This window comes from Podospora anserina, chromosome 1, assembly GCF_000226545.1.
Source record: "Podospora anserina S mat+ genomic DNA chromosome 1, supercontig 1".
Lineage (NCBI taxonomy): Eukaryota > Fungi > Ascomycota > Sordariomycetes > Sordariales > Podosporaceae > Podospora > Podospora anserina.
In genome coordinates this window covers 1,223,161-1,250,336 of record NW_001914859.1, presented here as the reverse complement: position 1 = coordinate 1,250,336, position 27,176 = coordinate 1,223,161, and the positions used below count along the sequence as shown (strand labels likewise).

General features: G+C 52.2%; 6 protein-coding genes across 6 annotated transcripts; 4 read left to right on the top strand and 2 right to left on the bottom strand.

Annotated features, from left to right (window-relative positions):
- Positions 1 to 4,248: 4,248 nt before the first annotated feature.
- On the top strand, positions 4,249 to 6,235 carry PODANS_1_3420 (uncharacterized protein; the record flags this gene model as incomplete). The annotated part of the gene is made up of 2 exons (XM_001912504.1): positions 4,249 to 5,574; positions 5,636 to 6,235. 2 exons carry the CDS (start codon positions 4,249 to 4,251, stop codon positions 6,233 to 6,235), a joined length of 1,926 nt encoding a protein of 641 aa, XP_001912539.1.
- Positions 6,236 to 12,998: 6,763 nt separating this feature from the next.
- On the top strand, positions 12,999 to 16,506 carry PODANS_1_3410 (uncharacterized protein; the record flags this gene model as incomplete). The annotated part of the gene is made up of 3 exons (XM_001912503.1): positions 12,999 to 13,352; positions 13,388 to 15,812; positions 15,917 to 16,506. 3 exons carry the CDS (start codon positions 12,999 to 13,001, stop codon positions 16,504 to 16,506), a joined length of 3,369 nt encoding a protein of 1,122 aa, XP_001912538.1.
- A 995-nt stretch (positions 16,507 to 17,501) lies between these two features.
- On the bottom strand, positions 17,502 to 18,620 carry PODANS_1_3400 (uncharacterized protein; the record flags this gene model as incomplete). The annotated part of the gene is made up of 2 exons (XM_001912502.1): positions 17,502 to 17,650; positions 17,891 to 18,620. Coding segments are annotated over 2 exons (879 nt in total), but the record flags the coding sequence as incomplete, so codon positions are not given.
- Positions 18,621 to 20,580: 1,960 nt separating this feature from the next.
- On the top strand, positions 20,581 to 21,618 carry PODANS_1_3395 (uncharacterized protein; the record flags this gene model as incomplete). Its single annotated transcript, XM_001912501.1, has 1 exon — positions 20,581 to 21,618. The coding sequence occupies one exon, from the start codon at positions 20,581 to 20,583 to the stop codon at positions 21,616 to 21,618; it is 1,038 nt and encodes a 345-aa protein (XP_001912536.1).
- Positions 21,619 to 24,113: 2,495 nt separating this feature from the next.
- On the bottom strand, positions 24,114 to 25,319 carry PODANS_1_3390 (uncharacterized protein; the record flags this gene model as incomplete). Its single annotated transcript, XM_001912500.1, has 2 exons — positions 24,114 to 24,441; positions 24,517 to 25,319. 2 exons carry the CDS (start codon positions 25,317 to 25,319, stop codon positions 24,114 to 24,116), a joined length of 1,131 nt encoding a protein of 376 aa, XP_001912535.1.
- Positions 25,320 to 26,715: 1,396 nt separating this feature from the next.
- PODANS_1_3385 (uncharacterized protein) lies at positions 26,716 to 27,120 on the top strand (the record flags this gene model as incomplete). The annotated part of the gene is made up of 1 exon (XM_001912499.1): positions 26,716 to 27,120. One exon carries the CDS (start codon positions 26,716 to 26,718, stop codon positions 27,118 to 27,120), a length of 405 nt encoding a protein of 134 aa, XP_001912534.1.
- Between the last annotated feature and the right edge of the window lie 56 nt (positions 27,121 to 27,176).

The following is a 27,176-nucleotide window of genomic DNA, read 5'->3' as shown; positions in this document are numbered from 1 at the left end:
GGGGATGTCATCTTCCACCGTCCCTTCCTAGGCCGATAACAATTGGGGGTTTTCTACTCCTGCTGCCAAGGTGCGTGGGGTCAATTTATGACCACAGCCGGGCGCAAGAAGACGATAGACGACTCGCTCCCCGAGTGACATGGCCGCATCCGTTGCAAGCTGTTGTGATCCTTATTGCATCGTTCCAAAGCACCGGGTCCGTGGAGGCGGCTTCACACGGGGCGGGACGGTACTTGACAAAGTTTGTTGGTGATTTTTGCGTTACCTACATTTCATCAAGTGTGCCCGGCGGCCAGCATGCAGCACAGCTGACGAAATGGAAAGCCGAGCACACGGTGGCATGACCAGGGACGAAAACCGGGCAAAATGCTGATGGCGGGATACGGCGGAGAGTTCTTGGTCCCTTAGGCCCGGGGCCGGAACTTCGGATTTCAGGGCCGAGACTGAAACCTGGAACAGGCGTGCGGTCGTCTGCTCCTCCATAATGAACTCGTGGTGTGGTCCGCTGCAGTTGACAGCCCGTCGGTGACCAATGGGAGCAAAGATTCGCTCCCAGCAATGCTGCGAGGGCGCTTGCCTGCAGAGTTCTCACATCAACTGCAACTCTGCGGCCCAAGCTTGCCCCGAACGGGACCCGTTGCTTTTTCGAAGCTGGACAGGCACTGGGTTTCCGTGAGAAGGACGCGTCACGGGTTTCTCGATAAGAGAAAGAGACTGTCAAGTTTTAGACAAGCTGAGTTGTATTGCACTGCCAGCAGGGTCAGATAATAGCTTCATTTCATGACTGTGATGGAGCATCTGCCGGGGTGGGTGACAGCCAAAAGTAGAAAGTCTATCTGTCGAGGACCCTGTAGTGGAAGGCTTGATTGGCGAACTGACAGAGCTAGTTGCGGGACGGGACAACGCCCAGCATTAGCGCAATGCCATGTCATGACAACATGGTCAAGCTGAAGGCCCCGATGGGTTTCGGCGTGGAACATCATCTCAGGACCAGGTGTATCTCATTTTCGTTTTTCGTATATCTCAGTCTCTGGGAAGCCCTTGAAGGATCCAATGCCTTCCATACTAACCTCGCCCTTTCCCCGCGTTTTCCCACAATGTGGGCGCGTTAACCAGCGGCTGTTGGTGGTGATGGCTGCATAAAGTCGCCTCTGCAGCCAATGGCGGCTCTGCTTAAGCGCGATGGGCGAGAGTTCATCATCTTTTCTGACTTTCGAAACCTTATCCCAACTGGTCGAGTCGCACACTGATAGTAGATAGATCCGAGGGCCCCAAACTCAATAGTTCTCAGGCAGGCGGCTATCATGCGGATTCTTCGAGTTCATCATCTCAGTTGTGAAGAAATTCAGGTTGGCAGACGCGCTTAAGCGGGCTAGTGTACCCGGCGGACCGGTAATCGACGAGATTGGCTCCCTTGACGATTGCCGCACCTCAAGCGCCAACCGCCAAAGCTGTGGTGCCCGGGCCACACAGCATCTTTCACTGCCCTGAAGGACGCAGATGGCCGACCGGCCGACCGGCTCTGTGCCACGCTCGGCGAAGGGTTCGAAACAAGCCATGGCTGTTTTTAGAGCCCGTGAGGAAGAAGAGTGAGAAGAGACAAAGCCTCGAGGTAGTGAAAGGCACAAGACGGATTTCTACACAGCGTCTTGGAGAACTCTAAAAGGGAATCATAGTCAGCAGTGGTGGTTCTGGGATAGCCGAGGAATACGTAAGGTTCTTTTCGTGTTGAGCATTTGTCGTGTCTTGGATGCTTGGAGGGTTGTTGTCGTGGCTGGCCCTTGAGCCTTTGGGGGACAAAGATTGGCCAAGATGTTGCATTGGGGTGCAAGCCCAAAGGCGAACGAAACATTGTGGAAACATACGATGGCCCATGCACGATAGTCATCGATTTCCTTCTTCAGAAGGTGTGCTATGATTGGCTCTATAATTCCCCACTCTCCCCTCCAGCCTAAAGCCGGCCTAATCCCGCGGCATCCACCATTGCATCGACGCACGCAAGACAAGATGGCCAATTTCAAAGCAGCATCTTGCACCATCAGTGATGGCGCTTGCATGTGGCTTCCATTCATTCACCCTGTGGGCCATCTCTTCAGCACATCTCTCTCTCTGACCGCTTTTTTACCTCGATGGCATGCCATTTTCTCTTCTACTACTGCTGCAGCTCGGCAGCGATTGTCGGGCCAGACTTGAAGGTGTGGTTGAGGTGACACAGCCTCTCTCCCAGTACGACAGTCTCAGGGTATGACTGGCACAGCCGTTTCATGGTTTCACAGCCAGCTCTTCCAAGAGGCCATTTTCTCACCACCTTGCGGCTACACATCATCCTCACGGTCCCGTTTCTGGCCGCCGTGGGCCGGTAAATGAAATGGAGTGCAAGCGGTGAGCAGAAAGGCACCTTCACGGACTCGAAGTTCTACACCATACAGTTCTGCGGGGTAATTCTGTCTAGTCTCGTACAACCACCTCTACCAAACTCCCCACGTCTTGTCCCCGACCCTGTGACGGCTGAACGGTCGATCTCTATGCTCACAATCACCAGTATTTACCGCAACTGGGACTCGGCATTTGTCCAGCACTTCTGACAACACCATCTGATAACTCACCATCACTTTGTCGGATATCATACAGACACACGAAATAGACGCCGGGACAGCCCTAAACTACGCAGTTGGCTGCTAGCTCGCGGTTATGGCAAGCATCCACGATGAACATATGCCAGGCGGGCGGACGGTTCCTTTTGGCGTCTATGAGCCACCAACAGCAAGAGGGGCGGCTGTTTGGATAGGGTGTCCCACATTGGTGGCGCAACAAGGGCTTTGGATTAAGCTCAAGCTCTCTGTCGTCCTCTCCCAGCCAGGGGGTCTACACACCATCTCGGTGGTGATTGTGGTTGTTGTCACGGTACCTACTCCAGCTGCTCGGTAACATGCTGTTACGGTAAATACAGTATTCAAGGGTTGATTCAACACCCATGTCGTGCACCCCACCTTTGGTCACACCTTATTAGCACCCTGCAGCTCTTGTCTCCGCCGCCTTCACAATTGGAGCTCCCGGGGGGAGACTGGTCTCCTGGCCAAGAAAGCGTCCCCCTTGTTCGGGTTCAAGGACCCCTCTCGTCCCCCAAAGCTAGAGCCCTATCGCCGCCTGAGCTCGGGGCTCAATTTTGGGAGTGGTGCTCTCTGCCCGATCAAGCAAACGCTAACAGGTACATTCTCTGCCGTTTCTGCATTAATAATTTGTCCTGGAATTGACCTCCCTGCGTGCTGGATGCATCCAAGACAACGTTCCGTGTCTGCCCTGTCGGGCTCCAAGCTCCATGGATTGCCTCTCTCGGTCCCCGCGGCGCATCCCCACGTTTACTCGTTCTTGAGCCAGTCTGAGCCTGCGGAGCAAGCCGTCTGTCTAGCCATCAATCAGGATGATCTTGGCTACGATACACCCCTCCTTGATGGGCTTGTTCCTGGGCTGCTGCATGGAAAATCGCAGGCCTGGGGAAGAACGCCTTTCGAGACGAGAGATGGGCCATAGCAATGGCGACCAACTCTGGGAATGAGCCTCGTCTAAGAGCTGCCAGTGTGTCTTCCGGCCGCTCTCACTAACCGCTCCGTTCGAATAGCAGTGGCTTTGTCGATTTCTGTTTCGGTTTCGATTCCAGTTGGTATGGGCTGTTGCGTGTGTCTGCTTTTGTGAAGACACAGTATATGTCGAACTGTGGACGGGCGGTTAACTGCCCCCATGTTTGGGAAAGCCTTGTCACTTTGGTGCGTACTTGTACCTGGGTACCTGCCTGGGACCACTCCCGCATACGCAGTGCGCAAGTACAAACACGGCGAGGTGTGTGGCACTGCTCAAAGAGTGCCCTCATCATTCACATGGGGTGCTTCCTAGTGTAGCAAAGCATTCTCGAACTGGGGAAGACACACCCCCGGCGTTGACCCCCTGGGCCCCACTGGCAAGCTCCGATCTTCCCGTCCTCTCTCTGAATATAGATTCCCGGCATCTCCTCCTTGCCTGTCAGGTCAGCTCCTCTGTCTCAAGCTTCCCCCTTCTCTTCAACGCCGCACTCTGCCCCACGCCTGGGCCGCACTCAGAATTGTCTCCAAGACATTGAGTCCAGCGTATAAGGTGAGATCCCTCCTGCTTGCCCCGGTGTCAGTGACTGTAACATCACTACAATCTCGAGAGAACGCCCTTCACAACCTCGCCATCTTCTTTGAATCTTTGCTTGAACCTGAGGCTGAAATAATGGAACAAGACAGATCGGAAGCCGTCGAATCACCCCTTGTTGAGGATTTTCTCGATTGCCACAAACTTGGCTCGGACTCGGAAGAAGCCGTCAACACCAGCTCCAGCTCCAGCACTCCAAGCGGTTCTCCCAGGAGGTCTTTCAAACGCCTCCGGATCACAGTCGACATGACCAGCGCCCAGTATCTCATGCCAAGTGCGCACCACCATCACGATAGTTTGCCCGGTTCTACTGCTTGCACCAGCGGCCCTGCCTCTGTTGTTTACTCGTCACCGGACCTTGACCCCTACAGCGCTGTATGTGGCAGCCAATCTCACGGTATCCACCCTAGGCTAACCAGAACAAAACAGATCTCTGGAGTCTCTTCTTTCAACTACCCAGCCGCTGCAGACTCGACACTCCTCACGCCAGTTTCTGGAGCCGGCAGTCCGCCTTTGCAGCAAAGAGCCACCTCAAAGCCACCGATGAGAAATTACCATTCGCAGTCGGCCATTCCTGGACCACAAGTCCCAACACCCCCAAACTCATCCAAGATGTACTACAGCGGTTACGACGTCAACAACAGCAGCCAGGGATCCTCTCCTATGACAGTCCATCCTGCGGCCACCGAGGGAGGGCATTTTGACATGTACATGGCTCACTCTCCCCCAATGAGCCACCACCCATCCTCTCCCAAATCTGAGGTTCCACCGCCAATCGACCCCTATCTTGGATCCTACAATGTTTCGGCCAACAACGGGGAGATAATACACCAGCCTTTCCAGGAGTACCACGCCTTCAATGTTGAAGTGGGGCCGTCGGGACCGTATCTGGGTCAGCCGCCACACATGCACCATCGCATGCCTTCCAACGGCGGACACGCTCCCGTCTTAGCTCAGCCAAACCCATCCCACTTTAGGCCAAACACGACCCCCAGAATTGGAGGCATTGAAGACTTACGTGATCCCTCTGTATTACTCGGCGGCTACCCGTCCCACGCGGCTCTTAGTCCCGGAAGAAGACCCCAGCAGCGCAAGAAGCCGTCACCGGCACGAAAACCAGCTCGCACACCCAAGTCAACACCTCAAATAGGTTCAGAATCAGGCGCGAATGGTCAATTGGATGATGGTGATCAGGATGAGCTCACACTGCGGGACGATGCACCCGATGATGACAAGTATCTCTTCCAGCTCCGGAAAGAGTTCATCTCGGAGAAGGGGAAGGGCATGTGGGAAGAGATGAAGGCCAAGTACTCGGAGAAGCACCAAGGCAACTGGGAAAAGGCGGCTCTTCAGATGAAGGTCTCGCGTGCCGTTGCCAAGTATGGTGTCTGGCCGAAGAGAGAGGTAAGCGCAGTCTGATGTGTAATGCTTGACTCTGTCTTCCTTTGCTAACCAGTGCTTCCAGATCGAGCGACTTATGGAAGCCCACCGATACTACGAGGAAAAGAGATATCAACTTATACTTGCACGCATGAAGGAAAGCGGTGGCTGTCGCGTTTGGGACTGGAAGCCACAGCACATCGAGGCTATGCTTGTCAAGCTTGGTATGGAGGAGCCCACAGTTGATGAGAAGACTGGTACAAGACGGCGCAAGAACAAAGCAGCCCGTCGAAGGGCCACTTCGCAAAACAGCCATCACAACACACATGTCATGGGTGACTGGTCGAACGGGCTCGGTCTCCATCACCCTGCCTTCCAGGGTCATGCTCACCATGTCGCAGCGGCGGCGGCGGCACGACAGGCCTCTTACGACATGATGAGCGACGACGCCAGCACCGCCCCCCAATTTAGCTCGGAACAAGAAAACGACTATCTCGACCAAATCTTTAACAAGACCCCCAAAGTCGAAGACAGCATGAGCCCCGAATCTATGGAGCTTGCTTATGAGGACGACGCCGCATCGCAACACTCGGCAGCCCGCGAGCCGAGTCATCACCGAAGCGAGCGTGTCGCTCGACAGGCCTGCGAACAAATGATGCAGACAAGAGCCACATATGCCCAATAAACAACACTATACCTGTTTTTTTCACACAAGAATGCACATATTCTGTACTTTTATTCGTTCATCTACACGTTTCACAGATCGGCTTTACATTACACACACACACCATTGGGTTCGGCAAAAGAGTGGAGAAATAACTAATGCTCGCGCGTACACAACCCTCAACATTTTCACATATTCACCTTTGTCTTGTTCTGGGCTCAAACACAAAGCCAATTCAGAGTAGCCTTCAATTTTTTGTGTGGTTCGGTAACGGTGGTGGTGGGGGGGCGTGGTGTTTCATACGGCGTCACCAATATAGGATGGATTCACACTTGGGGGAGGCAAAGCACCGCAGATACGTATAGATACCATTGGTCGGGCAGGCTATTTGTTTTTTTATATTTTTTTTTAGGATATATGAGAAGGCTCTCTCAGAGCTGTATCTCCCGAAACTTTTGTCGCAAATTGACAGAAATTGAACAAAAAACTTGAATATCTCTGATTCTTCTCGCATCTTGTTGTACATTTGCTTCACCTTTCGCTCCCACTGTCGATCTGGGCAGAATCACCGAGAGCGGCTGCCTGTTTTGCGTGCGGAGTCGCGCCAATCCGAGAGGAGAGGGGGCTGGGTGTCACTGTGGAGAGGGTTCGTGGTAGCACGGGATGGCTGTGCAACCACCAGTTTCTGCTACAGATTTGTCGTGCAGCATGGACAGAGATGATGTTTTAATGCAGTCAGACTGAACACCCGGCGCAAGACTGTTTAAGGATCTGACATGTCTTGTGGAATACCAATCAGAGACATTCTTCTGAATGAAGAACCGACACATTATTTCGAGAGGCAGAGAGAGGGACAGACTCCTGATGCTTTCCCCCGCTCTCAGTTGAGAAACCCACCTCTCAATGTCCGTGTCAAACCCCGTAGGGCTGGTGGATCAAGAAATAAGCACTCAAGAATTTCCATTTTGGGACAATTGCTCTTAAACTGCAGACATGCATCACCTTTTTGCCAACTTTAGCATCTCCACGATACGACTGAACGAATGAGAGGAGATAGATATTCTCGCTCGAACAAGTGATGCGTATTCGGTATGATTATCTCCTTTCTCTTGCATTTTCTGTCCCTATCTCTCTCTCTTTCTCTCGCCGCTGACAAAACCCAGCAGTTGTGATCCAGTATAAGTCTCAGACTCTCTATTTAACCCACACTCCGATAACCGACGGGGGCTAAATCGCCCAAACCAGACCCTGCTCGTGGGGCAGAGCACAAGAGCCTCACATACCACGCTACCGGTTTTAAGCAAGTGTCAACGACAAGTTGCGCCCCTAAGCCCACAAACGGTCACAAACGCTACGCTACCAGTCTTGGGGGGACGACTCGTCATCTATCACGTGAGCAACTCATCGTGATTTTCTGCAAGCTGGGAGCGGAACCCCACGGGAACTTTTCTAACCGTATCTCCCTCAGCAAGCCACTGTGACTTGCTTAGGCTAGACTTGTTGCTCAGCGGACGGCGGTGAGCTTTCTTTGTCGAAGAGGAAAAGATATCATCATTCCTATTGGTTGTTGTTCTAATGTCCGATATTCGTCGGGGACAAGAAAACAACAACAAACCATTGCCGTAAAATGCATGATGATGCTTAACAGCAAGCAAGTAAGCCCCAGCGGAACGTCAAGCAAAGGAACCCAAGGCTAGCTAAACTTGATTTGTTAAAAAAAAAAACCCCCCAAAAAAAGAAGAAGAAAAAGGGGAAAATCTTGGGGGTCGCTTTCGAACAGCGAAGAGCGAAGCATTTCCCCCCTCTGCCGTGCCAAGTGGAGAATTGATTGACAACGACAACGAAATCAGTTGCTGCAAGGTCCTAATGTCTCTGGCGCGCCGGCCCTTTAGTGGCGCGTCGTCGATGAAGTGGCCTGCTTGCTTGCTGCTCTGGTTGGATTTTTTTTTTTTTTTACACAGCCCCCTTTTCTTGGAAATGGGCAAGCAAAAACATCGTGTTAAACCGCGTTGCTACGGGGTGAGCAATATCCATCAGGCCGATTTGACCCAAGCGGACCTTCTACTCGAGGACGAGGTGAGGAAGGCTTTGATCTTTGATATCACACACTGTAACTGTATTGTGGCTTTTCCCCCTTGTTCCTCGAGAAAACAACCCCAAACCCCGGACCATAAAACCATACTTACCCAGGAAAACAAAAGTACTGTGCACCATCACCGGGGGGGGGGGAGATTGGGGGCTGGTTCTTTGTTGGTGGTTCCTGTAACGTTGCCAAAAAACAAAAAAAACACGGCCTGGTATCATAGTGTATTAAAAACCCGTATTTCAAACTAATACAACTCCCCCTCGCCGCCAAGTTAACGCTATCGTCACTGGCGTTACCCACCGTGGACAGCGTGTTTTAGCGCCGGGCGGGTGGGCGGATCACCGCCGAGTCGGCGGGGTCCGCCCCTCAAGCCCAACGCGGGGGGTTCCTTGGCTAGGTCACACCCCGGGATCCGGATTACGGTCCGGATTACGGACTTTCCCACACCAAGTGGGAATGGGGAGGGGGAGGGGGGAAGGGAAGGAAGCCCGGACCTCACCTTAAAGAGCTAAAACAACTCCCCCTGACATGCACTAGAAACCTGAATCGGGGGAACTGTGTTGCATACAGGTTACGACACGAGATTTACGAGGTGATAGTTTCCTTGGGGAGAGTTGTAGTGCTAGGGTCAGAAAAGGGAAAGAGGTTCGTCGCTCTATTAAAAAGCATGTGAAGTGTGATTTTTGGTTTTTGTTTTCGGGAGATGGGCGGGGAATGGGACCGAAAGTTATCGGGGTTTTTGTTGTTGCTGTCGTTATCATCAATGTTGTTGCCAGCATCTTGCATCGATCTCGATGAGGCCCAGCCATTTTCTTTGGCGAAGCAGATGCAACTGTGTGTGAGAGAGACACACACACAGTCAGGCGTTTCGGTATCGCCTATTTTTTTTCTTGGGAAGAGCAAAGTTCACAGCCCCAAGGGAGTTTTGCGCCGCAGAGAAGGACCGAAGGCTAAGCGGGCGGTCCTTTTGTCTGGGATTCTGCGAGGCACACGTTGGAGAGTAGAGAGGCTGTATCAACATATCACACAGTCTCTGAAGACTTTTGCCGAAAGGCGTTGAGAAAGATGCTGGTTGACAACACCATGAAACGAAAAAACAGGACGATGTGGATTTCATGACGGATACGGCGCCATATTGCGGCCTGCCTGTTCACCAAGTTCTCGGATCTTTCAACTCGGAAACATGGTCGGAAACAAGACAGAGATCCGAGAGCCGCATGTGCATCTCTTTCTTCGGATATGGATGCTTCCTGAGCAAGACATCGGAGATCGCGAATTGACGAATCATCCGGTATCATTGGTTCCGAACCCGAGATCGGTGTCAGCTTTGACAACGACCTCGGAGGTGAAGTGATGAAGATGAAGGACATCACGTGTCGGGTCCCATGACCACCTCCGTCTGCACCCCACACCGAAGCTATGGGTGTGTGAGGTGTGTTTGTTCTTTCTGTTGGTAAAATACCGAAAAAAAAAACACCAACAAGTCTCAGTTCATGAGACAGCAGCCAACAAACCCCCTCCCGTCATTCCAACGGACGGGTTTGCGGGAACAAAGAAAGCTTGTTGTGAGATGTTCGTTACACAAAAAGTGCGGAAAAAGCTGGGGGATTGGACCATGTCGCAAACACAGTGAGAAAGCAGTAAGCCACCAACAGCCAAAAAGTCATCCCAACAGTGTGGAATGGAATCCCGAGATGCGGGTTGCCGTTGCGGGTGGAGAGCGGGAATGCAAGAGTGCGAGCAACAAGTCCGATGTGAAACAAGCGCCGTGAGATGTGTTGGTGGAGGTTTCTGTCAGTTGTGATCTGTAACAAAAAGAACATTTGGAGTTGGTTGGACAAACTAACGCTTAGATATGAAATGAATTGAACGATACACAGTGTAGGAAATCAGTTATCGTACAGCCTGTAACGGGACAGAGATAGAGAAAAGGGAGCATGACGATTCATCATGGGATGCAAACTCCATTGGGTTTCTACTGTCGATGAGCGGGTCAAGTATACCAGACCAGTGTGTTGATATTTCCAGTCCTTTGCATATGGACTGCATGTCGATATCATGCCAGTACGGACCTCGACAACGAACCTCACGCCTCGAATCCAACATGCCGGGAAACCAAGCTGGTGATGTTTCAGACAATCTCTTCCCGAGGGGGGTTTATACCTCTGGGAAAGTGGAGCCTCTCTTCGCTACCTGCCCGTGGTTGCTTTCAGGTTCAGTTGGGAGTTTAGTCCAAGGGAAAGAGCGGGCTGATGAATCCCGTCTGCGCTGCTGGGAAGGCGAGAACGGAGTAACTACTGTGAAGACAGGAGCTCAACTGCCGCCATGGAGCCTTGCGGACACGTGCCTCGACCCACGGCAGATACAGGCAGCGCGAGGTAAAAAGGGGAGTAAGCCTTTAAAAGTCTAACGGCGGGACAGGAATTACACTTGCCGCCTCTGATCACTCTCATCTGATTCCTTCTGTCTCTTCCTGCTCCACCTCGACAGGGGATGCTTGCTCTTGTTGGCCCTTGCCGTATATTTCTTGAACATAGGTAGATAACAGCAACTGGTCAAGACTTCCGTTTCTTCGACGTAAAGCAAGTTGAAGTCAAGCTTTCTTTTGCTAATGCCTGACGAGTAACTTACCGTCTACTCTTGCCAACTTGAGAGTTTGCGCACCTACCAGCGAATTCATACTTGTTTCAAACTGACAACTGCACGCAGGTGATGGGCAATCAGATGCCAGTTCCGAATAGGATACTGATTCAGCATCCGCAGTGATACCTGTCTGCATAACCCTCTCCGTTTGGGTGCACATGTATAGAGTTCAAACGCGGAGGCAGTTTGAGTTTCTCACACATTGAACGCTCCTGTTCCACAACCAATAACACCGGGGCGAACCCCATCGACAATAGCTATCTCGAGGATTACATACCCACTCACGCGGTTTTGAGTGCAATGGGGGCGAAGGACTCTGACCAGCCTGAGATAACGGCAACTACCGAGCACCCCCCTCCCCCACCCCCCCCCAAAAAAAAACCAAAAAAAAACCAAAAAGAAACCGAGCCCATTTCCAAAATTATTAGGCGCCTGAACCACTTTCTGAATTGCTGATCGTGGAGCCCGTACCGCTCCCCATCTATCTGTGCAATCACCCTCTTCCAATCGTAGGTAGGTACTCGGAGTTAACTGAGATAGCTCCTTTCGACCACCCACAAGCCGCTGTGCCGCATGCCGACAATACTGAATCGAGACGAGACAGCCGGACGTCGGGTAACTCGGGTATTTTCACACAGCTCAATCTACCAATATTAGAGCATTGACCTCAGTGAATCCTTCTCGTCTGTACAATGTGCACATGGCACAAATTACTAAGGAGAAAGCGGGACATCTCACACGGCCGCCGAACGACGGACAAACGGATTCATCCGCGAAAAGCTGAACCTGGACTGATATGCATGGGCGTGGACGGCTCGAGATCATCCGTCCGGGGTAGCGTGGTGTGATAGGCCTGGACTGGACTTTGTGCTCTTCAGGATCCGCCACTCTGGTTGCTGGAACAAGCCACGCTGCTAGCTGCCTTGAACAATTCTCGCAAGTCCATACCAGGTGCAGGTGATACCTCGGCGGCTTATAGCTTGAGTTCTGCCGAGGATTGGTCACCATGTTTTCAGCAGTTGGGGGCGAGGACTGGTGAGAGCTTTGAAAGCAACGATCACTGTTCGTGACAGCGGCTTGCCTGTCGCAGGTCAGGTCCACGAGGTGGTGAGGTATTCTTACCCGTTTGCCACTTTGACAGAACAGAGTCATCCCACACATAACTTCGTCAGTTGGGGAACGTAAACACAAAGAAGGTGAAGATAACGAACTGGAGATCGGCGGCTGATGTGGTTGGGATAGGTGTGTGGGTGTGTGCATACAGCTTGGTAGAAGGCAAAGAAACGAGCTGCAGCAAAGTAACATAATTTGTCACAAGTCACTGAGACTTGGAATACTTGAGAGGGCTGGCGGCTGTTCATTCCAGTGGGTAAACCGTCGACCAACGGCCGCGAACTCCAAGAGGGTGCACTGTGTACAACGAAGGATTAGTGCCGACTATTAGAGTAACCACCTAGATTTTCTTGACCATAGAGACTCGATAGTAGCCTCACTTAAGAGAGCCTTTCGATCTATCTCATAATAGCTGGCTCGTTCCCAGCGTTGCGTTTGTACGACACAGCCGAACCTCGCTTCTTCATGGTGATGTGGCTGGCGGCTTGGTGGATTGACAATCTTGACATTTCGGTCAAAGTTTATGTTGAAACTATAACCACGAGAGCCTTAGCAGTGTCAACTCATCCAAAGTCCCACGAGAGCCTTAGCAGTGTCAACTCATCCAAAGTCCCACGAGAGCCTTCGATTGTGGATTTGCTCTGTGGGCGCTCGTTGTCACGCACACGGGCACCTTGATGGCCTGGTTTACGTAATCCATCTCATCAGTGAATTGCCAAGTCTCGAGAGCCAGGAAAAGCGGGTCCTTCCAGAAGGACAGCAACGCCTTCCTTGACACCACAGCAGCAATGGCTGACGCCAAGCCTCCAACAGCTGGAAATCACGAACCTTGAAAGCTGTCCAGGTGGCATTATTGGTGACGGCACGATCGCAACGACACGACACTTGGACAGTAACCCCATGTGGTCGCCCGGGCTTTACTTTGTATGATGCCCTTTCGGCATGGACCACGACCATCGCGATTTGCTTAGCGATGGCGGCTCCCGATCCGACGCAACCCGAATTCCCATTGACGCATCTGCCCGCGCCCAGATGCCCCCCGAGAGTACCATGATATTCACACGGCCGATTCTCCGCCCAATATCATGGATAGGGTGGAATATGCTACTATGGTGTCTTGTGGCGGTGATGCTGGCCCCTGGCCACGTCGGGGTTGCGGCCATGTCAACGGACAGGATAAAAGAGTTACGCCAGGAGACCGTTGACATGTTTTACCATGGCTTTGATAATTATATGGATATTGCCTTCCCCGAGGACGAGGTATGCATGCATATTTGCGCCACCATTGATTACTTTGTAACTTTATCATAGCTAACATCTAACCACCCAAGCTCCGTCCAGTATCATGTGTCCCACTGACCCGCGATGCGAAAAACCCACGAAATGTCGAGCTCAATGACGTGCTGGGCAACTACTCACTCACGCTAATAGACAGCCTCTCAACCTTGGCTATCTTGGCTTCTGCGCCACCAGATGAACGAGGCACTGGGCCGAAAGCCCTTGCAGATTTCCAGCATGGGGTAGCCGCCTTGGTCGAACAGTACGGAGATGGAAGCCCTGGACCTTCAGGAGTAGGCCAGCGTGGTCGTGGGTTCGATGTCGACAGCAAGGTTCAAGTCTTTGAGACGGTGATTCGAGGCCTTGGTGGGCTTCTCAGTGCCCATCTGTTTGCCGTGGGCGCGCTGCCGATAACCGGATACAAACCTCGCCATATCGAGACGGATGACCCCTTATATTCGCAACCAATCGTTTGGCCAAACGGGTTCAAGTACGATGGGCAAATTTTGAGATTAGCACTGGATCTGGGACAGAGGCTCTTGCCGGCCTTTTACACCAAGACGGGAATGCCATACCCGCGTGTCAACCTCCGTCATGGCATCCCCTTTTATACCAACTCACCCATGCATGAGAATGCACCCATGAACCCACCAGAAGGCCCACTGGAGATAACGGAAACGTGTAGCGCTGGCGCGGGGTCACTGGTGCTCGAGTTTACAGTTCTGAGTCGTCTGACCGGCGACCCGCGATTCGAGCAACTTGCAAAACGTGCCTTCTGGGCTGTCTGGTACAGAAAAAGCCAGATAGGACTTATAGGGGCTGGTGTGGATGCCGAGCAAGGCCACTGGATCGGAGCTTATGCCGTCATTGGTGCGGGCGCTGACAGCTTTTTCGAGTATGCTTTGAAGTCACATATTCTACTCTCTGGACATGAGCCCCCTAACCGGACGGCTCCTGCACGCAAACACAGGGGCGGCATCGACAGTGACAACTGGTTGGATCCCAACGCTCTTTTCCCTCCCCTGAACGATGCCGAAAACTCGGCCGATTCGTTTTTGGAAGCATGGCATCTGGCACACGCAGCCATCAAGCGCCATCTTTACAATGAAAAAGACCACCCCCACTATGACAACGTTAACCTTTGGACAGGATCTTTAGTATCCAATTGGGTTGACAGCCTGGGCGCGTATTACTCGGGGCTCCTTGTTCTTGCTGGTGAGGTTGAGGAAGCCATTGAGACAAACCTCTTATACACCGCCATATGGACGAGGTATGCTGCGCTTCCTGAGCGGTACTCACTTCGTGATAAGACAGTTGAGGGTGGACTCGGCTGGTGGCCGCTGCGGCCAGAGTTCATCGAGTCGACATACCACATATATCGCGCCACCAAAGACCCCTGGTATCTGTACGTTGGTGAGATGGTGTTGCGGGATATCACGAGACGTTGCTGGACCCCTTGCGGCTGGGCAGGCCTGCAAAACGTTTTGGATGGCGAAAAGAGCGACCGCATGGAAAGCTTTTTCCTCGGAGAGACCGCCAAATACATGTACTTGCTCTTTGACGACGAACACCCGCTAAACTCTTTGGATGCCCCTTATGTTTTCACAACCGAGGGACACCCACTCATTATTCCCAAGGCTCCGCCAAAAGATGGTCCTCGCCGACGACGGTCACCTCGCAAATACTTGACTGTCTATCCTAACGAGGAGTACACAAACACATGCCCGCCACGGCCCCAAACCACGCCATTATCAGGGTCGGTCGTTGCAGCAAGAGATGACATTTACCACGCCGCGCGCTTGTTGGATCTTCACCAGCTTTCCCCAACTTCCGCCTACGCTATCGATGCAGGGCAAATGTCTGGTCAACACATGGCTCGCTCAAACTACACGCTTTATCCGTGGACACTCCCTGCAGAGCTTATGCCTGACAATGGCATCTGCGCTAAACTGTACCAGCCAGAGGAGGTGACCCTGGAATTCGCCTCGAACGCGCAGCAGGCTGTTGGAGGCAGCTCCTTCAACTTTCTACTGGGCAGTCAGAATCTGGAAAGATTAAGTGCGGATCGTATCCGTGTTTCCAGCCTATCGGGACTCAAGATGTCAATGCGTCTGGAGGATAGTGGTACTGGTGAGCGTGAGTGGCGGGTCAGCAAAGTTAATGGCGTTTTGCTGGGCAAGGACGAATCCATCATCTTTGACCGGGCCATACTGGGCGAGATCCAAGATCCAAGATTCTCGCTGATCAAGGACCCCGTTCTCGCCAAACTCCAACAGTTACATCAAATCAACCTGCTTGATGATGAGCCCGCGGCTAGTGACGATGGGAGAAAAGCTGGCCAACAACCACTGTCTCAAACAGAAGACACCCATGAAGAAGAAGACCTCGAAGAGCTCGACGCAGACCTCCTACAAGACCTTCTCGCCAAGGCCGAGCTTCCCCCCGTTGCCTCTCCCCGGGTCTCTGTTCCAGCTTTTGGCTCCATGGTCAAAGCACTCTTCAACCAAATTGCTGCCTCATTGGACCTCCAGCTCCCAGACGCCACCTCCATCCCGGGGCTTAGGTCCTCCACCCCCAAAAAGGCCCTGCCCTACAACCTGGTGATAAACCGAACAGCAGTCACCCCCACAGGGCTGGCGCCGCCCCTCTACCAGCGCACATCATCCCACCCCGCGCGCCTCGCATCCCCGAGTTTGGACCCGTCCCGATAGAGCACTTCCCCTGGTCGACGATTTACGCGGCCGGCACTGCCTGCGACGCCGTCCTCCCCGACTCTGCCCCGCGAGACCACCAGGTCATCGTCATCCGCAGGGGCGGGTGCAACTTTTCGACCAAGCTGGCCAACATTCCCGCATTTTCGCCCTCGTTCAGGTCACTGCAGCTGGTGGTGGTTGTGTCGGATGATGACGGGGCCGAGTCGTCGTCGGCGGCGCATCTGAGGGAGCAAGCGGGGTTGATCAGGCCGTTGCTGGATGAGGTCCAGGTGACGCCTGCTGGGTTTGCGAGGAGGCATCCGATTCCGATGGTGATGGTTGGTGGGGGGGATGTTGGGTATGAGCAGCTTGGGGCTGCGAAGAGGATGGGGTTGGCGAGGAGGTGGTTTGTGGAGAGCTCGGGGTTCAGGGTCAGGAATGTGATTGTTGATGAGGGGGATAATGATGAGGTTGATTAGGAGTTTAGGTGTAGGTGGGGGGTTAGGGTTAGGGAGATATGATTGACGGGTGGGAGTGGGTGGTGTGAATTTTTAAGGTATGGAATTTTGTGTATATGGATTCTTTTGGTGAGCGGTAATTGTGTTTGGGTTGATGTGAGGTTAGATGATGGTGGTTAGAAGTGTTTATTTTTTTGCATTTAGCGTTGGATGTATACGAGTAGTATGTTTCTTCATCCCATCTTTAGAGGCCGCTGCATGCTGCCCCTGCACTTTATGCTGGGCCGTTGCCATAGTCGACATTGGATTTATCCACTATTTGTGCAGTCAATCAATCTAGACTGGCTGTTACATCTCGAGGGTAGGACTGAGAACCTTGATGTTTGGGTGTATGTGCGAACTTGCCCTCTGATGATCGATGCATGTGATGTGATATTGATTGATTTGAGGGAGATGCAGCACACACTTACTTGATTGCAGTACGAGAAGATATTATTCTGGTCCCATATCTCACATGAACCTATGAAAGAGCGATTCATATGTTATTTTTTTTATTCATTTTTGCCCGTCGCCCACAACCGAGGCAACGTGGCGAGAGTGTAGGTAGTGAGTGGTAGTACAACAAGAGAAACAATCAGCATGCCCCAAAGTCTACTTGATTACTTTCCCTGATAGTGATGATGTCATTGCCCACAACCACATCACAAATCACCACTCCGGATTTTTGAACAAACCACAACGCCCATCCAGTAAAGCTCCCATGCCGTTTGCCTGAAGATCACAGTAGGAGTAGTAGTCTATCGGCCAAGAAAAATCCACACGCGCACACACCCATCATTGACGAATAATCATCCCGTGTAAGAAAAAACAAATGTAGGGGTATTTAAACTGTTTCATGTTGAAAAATAAAAAAGCCCGGAAACCGTCGAATATGGATATGTCGGATAAGAGCCCGCCGAATTGTGTTGTTGCGTGTGTGTTGTCAGTGTGTAAGCACCGATGTCGGCCGAGCTATTTTACTCATCCGTCTCGAGGAGAGTAATGGTAGGAACGCCACCGAGCTTCTCACGGCCCTTGAGGAAGGCAATCTCGAGGATGAAGAGATAGCCGACCAGCTCACCTCCGAGCTGCTTCACCAAGGTGCCAGCGGCCGCGGCAGATCCACCTGTGAGTGAAGATTGTGTTAGTCTAGGCTCGTTTCATTTGTGGCTTTTTAGGAAGCTCGGAAGAACCAAGCTTTTGAGCGGTTTCCCAACGTATGACCGCAACGGCGGCCGGTGTTTTTCGAAAGCAGGGGGCGGTGCTAAAAAATTTGGGAAACCCATTGGCGGGGAGGTTCCAGGGGTGGTGAATGGCCGCCGCAATGGCGCAATATTCCACTTAGTTCAGTTCAGGAAAAACGTACCGGTAGCAATAATGTCATCCACGACCAGGACCTTCTGGCCCGGCTTGATAGCACCCTCTTGCATCTGGAAAAAGTCGGTGCCGTACTCCTTCTCATAGGCAGCCGTCACGCAGGGGCCGGGCATCTTGCCCTTTTTGCGGACGGGCACGAAGCTCGCATCGAGCTTCAGGGCGAGCGAAGGGCCGAAGAGGAAACCCCGCGCATCCAACCCCACAACCACATCGGGCTTCAAGCTGCCAACAAACTCGAGCACCTGGAGCTCGAGGGCGCGGAGCAGGGCGTTGTGGATGGCGGGGTCCTGGAACAAGGGGAGGATATCGATGAAGTTGATACCGGGAATGGGAAAGTCCTGGAACGACTTGAGGGCGCCCTGGAGAGTTATCTTTGTACGGGCGAGTTCGGAGGCACTGGCGGAGGCGGAGGCGGACTGTCCTCTCGAGGCATCGCTGGTGTTGATATCAGCAGAGGTGGGAACCTGATCGTTGCTGGTCGACGCCAGAGGTTGGGCAGAGTCGGCGGGGGCGCTCATGGTGAAGAAGAAAAGAGGAAGAAGGGGAGGGCGGAAAGTAAGGCGAGGAAGTGCTTCTTGACTCCAAGGTCCTAGAGCCAGGCGAGGTACGTATCCTGCTGCGGCCGGAGCGTACGAAGAATGGACGGTTGTAGTAAGCTCGTGTGTGGTTGCAGGAGAAGGAGGCTTGGGCTTGGGGGTGTCAGCGTTGTAAAACCACACTCACTGGTCGACCGCCAAAAAAAGGCGAGACAAAAAGAAAACTAGGACCACCCCAAGCGGGAAGGAGTCAAATTCCATGCCGCTGGTGGAGTCGGTGAACAGGAAGAGAGACGCAGGCGCATCGCTGTGCATCACACACCATGATGAGAGGTATCCCGGTCTGTGTTAGAGATGTCTCCTCATGGTTAGGCTGCCCTCGCGTTTCGCTCCGTGTTCTGGCTCATCCTGATGGTGTCGACTGCCTCTTTGGGATGGTTGGGACCTGGCAAATTACAACCTCACTTTACCTCTCACAATGTCTTATCTCAGATGGCCGCGTCTAAGGAAGCAGAATGTGCATAGGTGATAGCAAATGGCAAGCCTCGAAATGCTGCCCCTCGCTGGCTTGTGGTGCCTCGCTGCCCCTCGGCTGAGAAAAGGTGGGGTGTGAAAGTTGGAGCTAGAGGGAACAACCCCGCCAAAAGCCATGTCTTGGCGCTCGACTAAAACCAGGGCAGCCCACAGAAAAAACTTCGCTGCTTCCATCCATGCTGCAAGGGAAACCAGCTGCAGCACAGCTTGTGCGCACAGCACCCGTCAACGCAACTTTCTCTCTCCCCCAGATGTCTCATCCGATTCCTGGTGCTGGTGATGCCTGCGTCACGGCTGCCTGTGTTCTCTGGCCGTCAACAGGCGGTCGGTCTGCACTCTGCACTTCCAGGTTGCCAGCTCGACAGGCCCGGATAGTATGGCGTTTTGACCCATCACATTTCCCTGTGAGCTCTGAGGTGGCTTATCGCTCTGTGGAGAGTTCCCCGGATTACTCTCGGGCGTGGCTCGATATATCAAACATCCGCTGCTCGGAGCTTATCGGATGAGGGAAAACTCATCTTGCCACCACTCGGAAAGAAGGGCCAACTCAGCAAGCAGTATCACAAGCAAGAGAGGCGCGGACGACCTCCATCTCACCCGGATGTCAATATCCCTCCCCCTGTCGAGCCTCCATGAGCGATATACATCAAACTCCATGCCGGTTCTAAAAGCGTGTACACAACTTCCCGGGATTCAGAGTAACGTCGGTCAACGCACGATGGTGCCGCTGAACTTGGCACACACTCTGGTCGAGGCGGGGCCCCTCTCAGCCTCTCCCCTCCGGCATCTCCCAATCATGCCACAAAAGCACCTTATCGGCCTACCCATTCTCTCCTTTACCCCCACGGGTCTCACCACACACATCTGTAAACCGCTACCCGTTAGTATACGGATCTAGGCAGACAGCCAGTGGTTGTTGTGTGTTCTGAGACGTAATGAAATGGCATTGGAGTTTTGGGGACGGCCACTCGTTCTACCTTTAGTCGTCAACCAGTTGAGCCAGCAAATAGCTCTGGATGCCACCATGACACCTGAACCGGATAGCTTTCCGTTTGGCTGGGGTCCTAGGCCGACAACATTTGGCATACGCCCAGAGGCAGGTCCCGATCTGCCCGGGAGACGGGAGACTGACGTCCACTCCATAGCCCGCGTGGGGTACCCTCCCCCGGTTTTCTCACCACCATCTCCGTACCAAACGTGCCAAAGGGACCGCTGGCTTTGTCCCGTAAGCCGTGGAAACCGAGAAGGTGGGAAAACTTGGCTATCTAATTGGACTCCATGTTCTTGTTGTCCCTTCCCCAAGGAATAATATTCCTTCGCCAATCAGTTGCGGCAGAGGCTTCGCCAATTGGAAGATACCCTAAAAAGCAATACTAGGGCGCAACATGTTGACCGCCATCTCATACTTGCTCATTCTTGACCAAGATTTTGGCTCGGCCAGCCCATGTCAGTACTGTGGTTACGTACAAAAGTTTTGCCCCCTTGTCAAGTACCGCCCAGGGCCTTGTTTTTTTGGCTAGGCCAACTTCGGCCAAAATTCTACCGCAATTTCCTCCAGACCAGTATTTTCCACCTTTCAACACCACTTAGCCAGCCAGCCAGCACCACAATGGCTCCCAATCGCCACCTTACTACTGAAGAGCGTCAACGAATTCGTACCCTTTATTTCGACGGCCACCTTAGCCAACCCCGAATTCAAGAAACCACTGGTTATACGAAATACCAAATCCGCCATGCGATACGAGCCCCGGCGGCCGAGGTCGCCCCACGATCTGGCCGACCACGCGTTATTACGGCCGATCAAGAGCTCGAGCTTATTCGGTATGTGTGTGAATCAAAGGCACACCGTCGGATGAGCTTCCTGGAGCTTTCTATTGCCCTTTTCAACTCCCTTCTTAACTGGATTACGATTCGCAACGCCCTTTACCGCCACGGATTTCGCCGTCGAGTTGCTCGGAAGAAGCCTCCTATTTCAGAAGCCAACCAGCAAAAGCGACTGGCCTGGGCTATAGAACATAAAGACTGGACTCTCGAACAATGGCGTACAATCCTTTGGAGTGACGAAACCTGGGTAGTTGGTGGTCCTCACCGTAAGCAGTATGTTACACGCCGAATCGACGAGGAATGGGACCCTACTTGTATCGTTGAAAAGCACCAGAGAAAAGGAGGGTGGATGTTCTGGGGCTGCTTTTACGGCTCAACTAAAGGCCCTGGTATCTTCTGGGAAAAGGAATGGGGATCGATCAATGAGTATTCTTACCGAAAGAATATCCTTCCTAACGTCCACGAATTTATTGACGATACCTTCGAGCAACACCATTTACAGCTTTCTTTTATGCAGGACGGCGTACCTGGCCATCGAGCGGCCGGTACGAAGAAGGATCTTGAGAATAGGAAGATTAGAGTAGTTGATTGGCCTCCTTTTTCCCCAGATTTAAACCCTATTGAATCCTGTTGGAATTGGATGAAGGATTATATTGAGGATAAATACGGCCTTGAGGAGAAGCCGTCGTACGCGAAGTTGAAGAGGTACGTGGAGGAGGCCTGGCAAGAGCTTCCGGAATCTTACCTTCAAACGCTGTTGGATTCGATGCCCAGTCGGTGTGAGGCAGTAATTGCAGCGAATGGTATGCATACAAAATACTAGCTATAGATATGGTGATTATTTTGTAGAATACAATCGTCAGGGTGGACCTTGACTAGCGCGAGTACTTGACAAGAAGGCAAAACTTACCCCTGCACCACAGTAAAGCCGGATGCCCCTCCACCACACCAGCTTCTGTCTTTCTGGATCGGTCGATCAAGATGTCATCGAGGGTCCTCGGCCCCATTACGGCATCGAAGAGGTGAGGTCGATGCTCTCCGGAGCTTTCCGGCAAGACCGGTCTTTTTCTCGGCGGAGGTTGACATATGAAAGGCAGACAGACATATGCTCATGATGCCGAGACGGCCATGACATACAGCGGGTGTATACGCATCATCTAGATTGTGCCGACATGGATTACATACATTCGCCGTGCCTCGCACACTTTGTTCATTGTCCAATCGTTCTAGAAGCCACATGGGTGCTCACAGGCATTGAGCGCTCGGCTATCCCTCGTATCAGACTATGGCCCGTCCGGCGTCTGCACCTCTTCATATTCGGGTCTTATACCTCCACCGGCCCCTCAATTAACAGCCCATTCACACCCAGTTGCGGCTGTTCCCTCCGAGGATTTGCTCGATATTCACGCCAGAGCAAAATCCATTTCTCATTCGTGCGCCACCGACCTGTTTTATTCGTATGAATCACCAACGGCCCAGAGTGCTTGCATCCGCGGCCGAGGCGGTGGTGGTATCCCACTCGGTTTCCCACCAGAGCACGAGCGGTTCAATGTCCGTATCATTATCGATTGGTTATCGATGGCCCGGTTCAAATGCCTATCTTCCGGTTCCAATCTACGACCAAGCCATTTCTAGGTAGTGCTCGCCATGACGACCACCCAATCCATATAGCTTTGGTGTCTGTATTCCCCCCAGACGGCCCAAAACGATTCGAGATCTGCTGCATTAGCCTAGCGTGCTTGCTGCAGCTTCATCTTGGCGACCATGACAGCATTTGAGCAAGTAGCTTTCCGTCCCAATGCACATGCCGAGATCTCCCTAGCTATCCATCCAGCATCTCACACCAAGAGAAGCTCTATCTGGCTTTCTATGACTCAATTTTCCGGCGCCTCACCGCCTCTCATCCAGTTGGCCTTTTGCGAATTCAGCCGTCATCTTGTCTCATTTCGAACCCTCTTTTCTTTTTTTGGAAACTTGACAACCGTCTCTAGGCAAAGGAAGGCAAAAGCCGTGCCGATATCGCCATTTGTTTATCAGATCTCACGATGAGGGGCCGACTGCTTACATTACATCAGACCTGCTTGATATCAAGGAGCAGAGAAGCGCTGGCGTGTCTCCGCAAAAATGACTGATCATAGAAGCAAGTGTGTTTGCTCAAATCAAGCATCCATAGTGGTTGGCAGGAAGGCTGCAACCAAGTCGTGATACGAAGAATGGTGATTGATACTGGACAAGGCAACACACAAACGCACACGCACCTCGTCGGCAACCCTCGGCCTTGCGTTATGAGCCAGTAGTTTGCCGGCCGTGGGATGGAAAACAAATACTACCACCCCACCCCTTTCCCCTTCTTCACATCACTCACAAAAAGAGGGTGTCGTGCCCATCTATCTTTCCTGCCCTGGCTATCAGTTTCTATTTGCTTCAGCGTCGTAGCGAGGCCTGAGTGTGGGATGGACCACATATGCACTAGGCCACATCGGACAACATGGCAATCTGGAGAATATCGCACTTTTGGATGCATGCAGCCGGACCGCGTCCGCTCATTCACCTACCACTCTGTCTGCCTGGGTGTGTGCGTGTGTGTGTGTCCCTGATGTGGTCGTCCCGGGAAAGATTGGGATGAGGCTTGCAGATTCTGGCCTTGCCGTCCGCCAGTTAAGCTCCTCATGGCCTGCCGTCTCCTGCCGCCTCAATATCTCGAGTGATATTGTGTCATATCACGCTTGCATGTGTGATAGGGTGTTCAACTTTGGAATACGAACGAGGCCATCAATCAACCTTAACCCTTTCTGTGTGCTTCACGAAAGACGAGAGGACCATTTGCGTTGAGCTCTTGCCCGGATGTCAGATGGAGTTTATGGTTGCAGATTGCTCGATTTTGTCATGATGCGCAACAGACATACCTCTTCTGTTGAGCGCCCCTACCAATAGGCCCGGTCTCCCTTGGAAACATGATGCTTATCTATGATGGGTGTGGAAGCAGCATAACATCAGCAAATAGGGGTCAAAAAGGGGCAAGACCTTCATACCCTAACCCCTAGCCTGTCGCCTGGAAGCCCCTTTTCCTTGATCCAACGCTGTCCCTGCGGGGATTTATCAAGTGAAGCACACGCATGGTAAGTCGACGGTCAATACACGTTTATACTGACGTGTATCAATAGTTCTGTTGTACAACCAACTTGTCACCAGGACCATCAATAAAACTTCAACACAACGTTCAATTCACCAAAGTAGCGAAATATAACCAAAAAAAAAAACTGCGAGAAAATCACCCACATAAATCACCGCATTTCATCCCCCCTATCAAACCCCCAATCACCACGCCAATTCCTTCTCACTCGCCAACCCCCACTTCACAAGTTCCTTCAACCCAGCCCCCATGGCCTCCAAATCCCTCCTCGTCAACCGCCTGCACCCCCCACCGCACCGACAAACAAACCCATACATGGCATACAAGCAAGCCGAAGACCCAGCCCCATAGTCAATAAACAGCTCCGTCCCCGCCTCGATATCCCTCCTCGCCGTCATAACCATCACCTTTCTGTGATGATCATACTTATAATTCACATTCGCCGCACCCCGACAAGCATGGTTGAACCTCGAGGCAATCCCAAAGAAGCCTATCCCACCTCCCAGATCAAAGCTACACAGACACACATCATGTTAGCCACCAACTCGCCCTCAACTAGGTAACTTAAGATCCAGTATATAAACTCACCAATTCCGATCCTTCACCCTGCTCACCCACCCCACCTCACCTCCCCCATCCAAGCTCCTATAAATCCCCTTCCCCTCCTGCCGCATCGCCAACACATCATCCTCCACCCTCCCATGCGTGGTCAACAGCAGCGGCCTCTCCAGCAAGATAACCCTACCCATCTCAATATCCACCGTAGCAAACGCCCCCAACCCCCCAAGCCCCGACTTGCGTATCTCAAAATATTTCTTGAATCGAAAATCCCTGTTTGCGTTCCCCGGACCAGGCCACCACTCCTCCGAGTGGACGGGAGGATGGAAAACCCTGTCAGAGGGGTCATCGGAAGGCAACAAGCTGTCTGGCTCGTCGAGGAGGAAGCGCTTCCCGAACGGGGTGGCGTATTCTTGGCTTGCGAGGAACTGCTCGGCGTGGGAGAAGTAGTGGTAGATGGGGATGTTGTTTAGCGTGCCGATTTTCACAGTCCGCGGCTCAGATTTGGAGACCGGGGCCGGGTGCGGGAGGATGTGGTAGTTGTTTTGCCCGGGTTTTGTCTCGGTGGTGGTGGGTTCGTCGGTGGTTGGATGACTGGGACAGGCAAGGGTTGTTGTGGTGGTGAGGTTTTGGTCAGAGCTGACCGAGTCGTTGCCCCCCGGGTCGGAGAACAGCTTCTGAGCTGATCGGTCGGAATCGTCGCCTGACTGGATGGCCAGGGCATCTTTGTACTCTGAGGGGGTTAGTTGGGAAAGGATGGATTGCATCTCGGCCATGGCTTTCGCCAAAGCGTCGGCGGTGAGAACGGTGGTCTTGATCTTGATGGGCTCCATTATAGCGAGAAGTGAAATAACAATGGAGGGATGAGAGGTGAGAAAAGACGTCAAGATCGGTGTATTGATACCGTTTGTAGATGAGAAATGTGTTGAGTGATACTTTATAACATGCAAACTGCTAACAGAGAACCAGATTATGAATAGGTGAAAAGGGTTTTATGTGAAGATGCGATGCTGTAAAATGATGACTGAGATGATGGTACTATGGTGACGGCTGCGACAACAGTGATCGTCTGACTGATGATCAGTGGAGTTAGTCACTAGAGATGTTTGATGTGGAAAGGGCGCCGTCTTGGTGCGTGAGATGACTATCTGTGAGCCAGTCTGTGTGCTTATGGATGATGAAAAGATGTCAGATGATTGTGTCTCGAGGGAGGAACGGTAATGCTCAGATTGAGACTGATGAAAGTCGTGGACTGGATTTTGGGGTAGGCGGTGTGCCGTGATCGAGAAATTGCGTTCGACAAACGTGTTGGTGCTGAATATATGGTATGATGATTTCTCGACTTAATGAAGCTCGTACTCTGAAGCACTTGGAGACACAATATGGAGAATAAAGTAGAGGTGATGTGTGGATGGAAAAGCTGACGGACCGGAAGGTTTTGAAGAATGGAAGAAGCAAGTGTTGAAGGAGAGAGGTGAGGGAGTATTATAAGCTTGAAAAACCTCGGCACTGTTGGGCTGGCGGTGCTGGTAAGTAACCAACCAATTTCCCGAGTGAAGCCAGAACAAAGAATCTCTAAATACCAACTGCATGGGAAGTTGCGGTCACGGTGTGCGGTCCTGACACAACTGGAAGCACCAAATTGGCCAGGCATCTTCGTGATTAGATCAGTCTTCTCATTGTTGTAACCAGATCAAAATCTGTTTGGCGGCCTTGTCGTAGAAAGGGGCTGGTTGACGATGTCAACGGCCGAGACGACACATGGGAGGTTGGATCCAGTCTGGAGACAGTGGAAGTGACTCGATGTGTTACAAAGACATGCAAATTTCTGAGGCACTCAAATAGAGCGCTTGTGGGGAAGGCTAGGGGCTGATTGGATGATGGCATTATTGGTGGCTCTCAGGCAGTGTGTTCACAGGAGGGAGCAACTATTTCATACCATACCATACCACCTGGTCGATGTGCTCTATGAAGAGGATGATCGAAATCAGCCAAAGAGATGCCAGGCCGGCATGGAGTGGCTGCCAGGTGTGTAATTGAATAAAATATACCTACGTCATCTGAAGCCGATATCTCCTTTGGCAAGGAAGGAACGATGCTCAGAACCGCCCTTTTCACTGCCAGGCAGAAACTGGACAGGACAGCCCGCCGCCTAAGTAACGAGAGAAAGTTTCCCGAGTCGCCGACTGTAAAACTGACTGCCATCTCGAGTTCAACAACTGCGTACCGATGGCGCCTCCTTCGCAAGATCACAACCTGAACACTTCTCAGCCACATCCAGGAAACAGTCTGGAAGTCAAGACAATGGAGAGAGACAGGAACATCCAGGAAGCGGCTCCTTCCGAAAACGTCCCCCCCTACAAGGCTGTTGCTGTTTATCAGAATTCCATTCCCTTGGAGTCTCGTTCTCCTCACCCTTTCTATCATGTCGACCTTGAGAGCAACAACCACCCAGTCGAGACCAATAACAACTCGACTGCCACCCGCCGCACCTTGACTGTCCGTGTTTTTGCCCCGCGCACAGAGACCGTTGAGGAAGAAGAAGAGAGAAAAATGCGAGCTATGGGTCTCATGCTTGCATTCCTCACGATTTTGGGAATAACTCTGGCGGTGGCCACCATAGTTGGCATGTAAGTCTTCAATTACCATCGGTTCTTTCGGGTGCACGATATTTAACAGTTTCTAGCTAC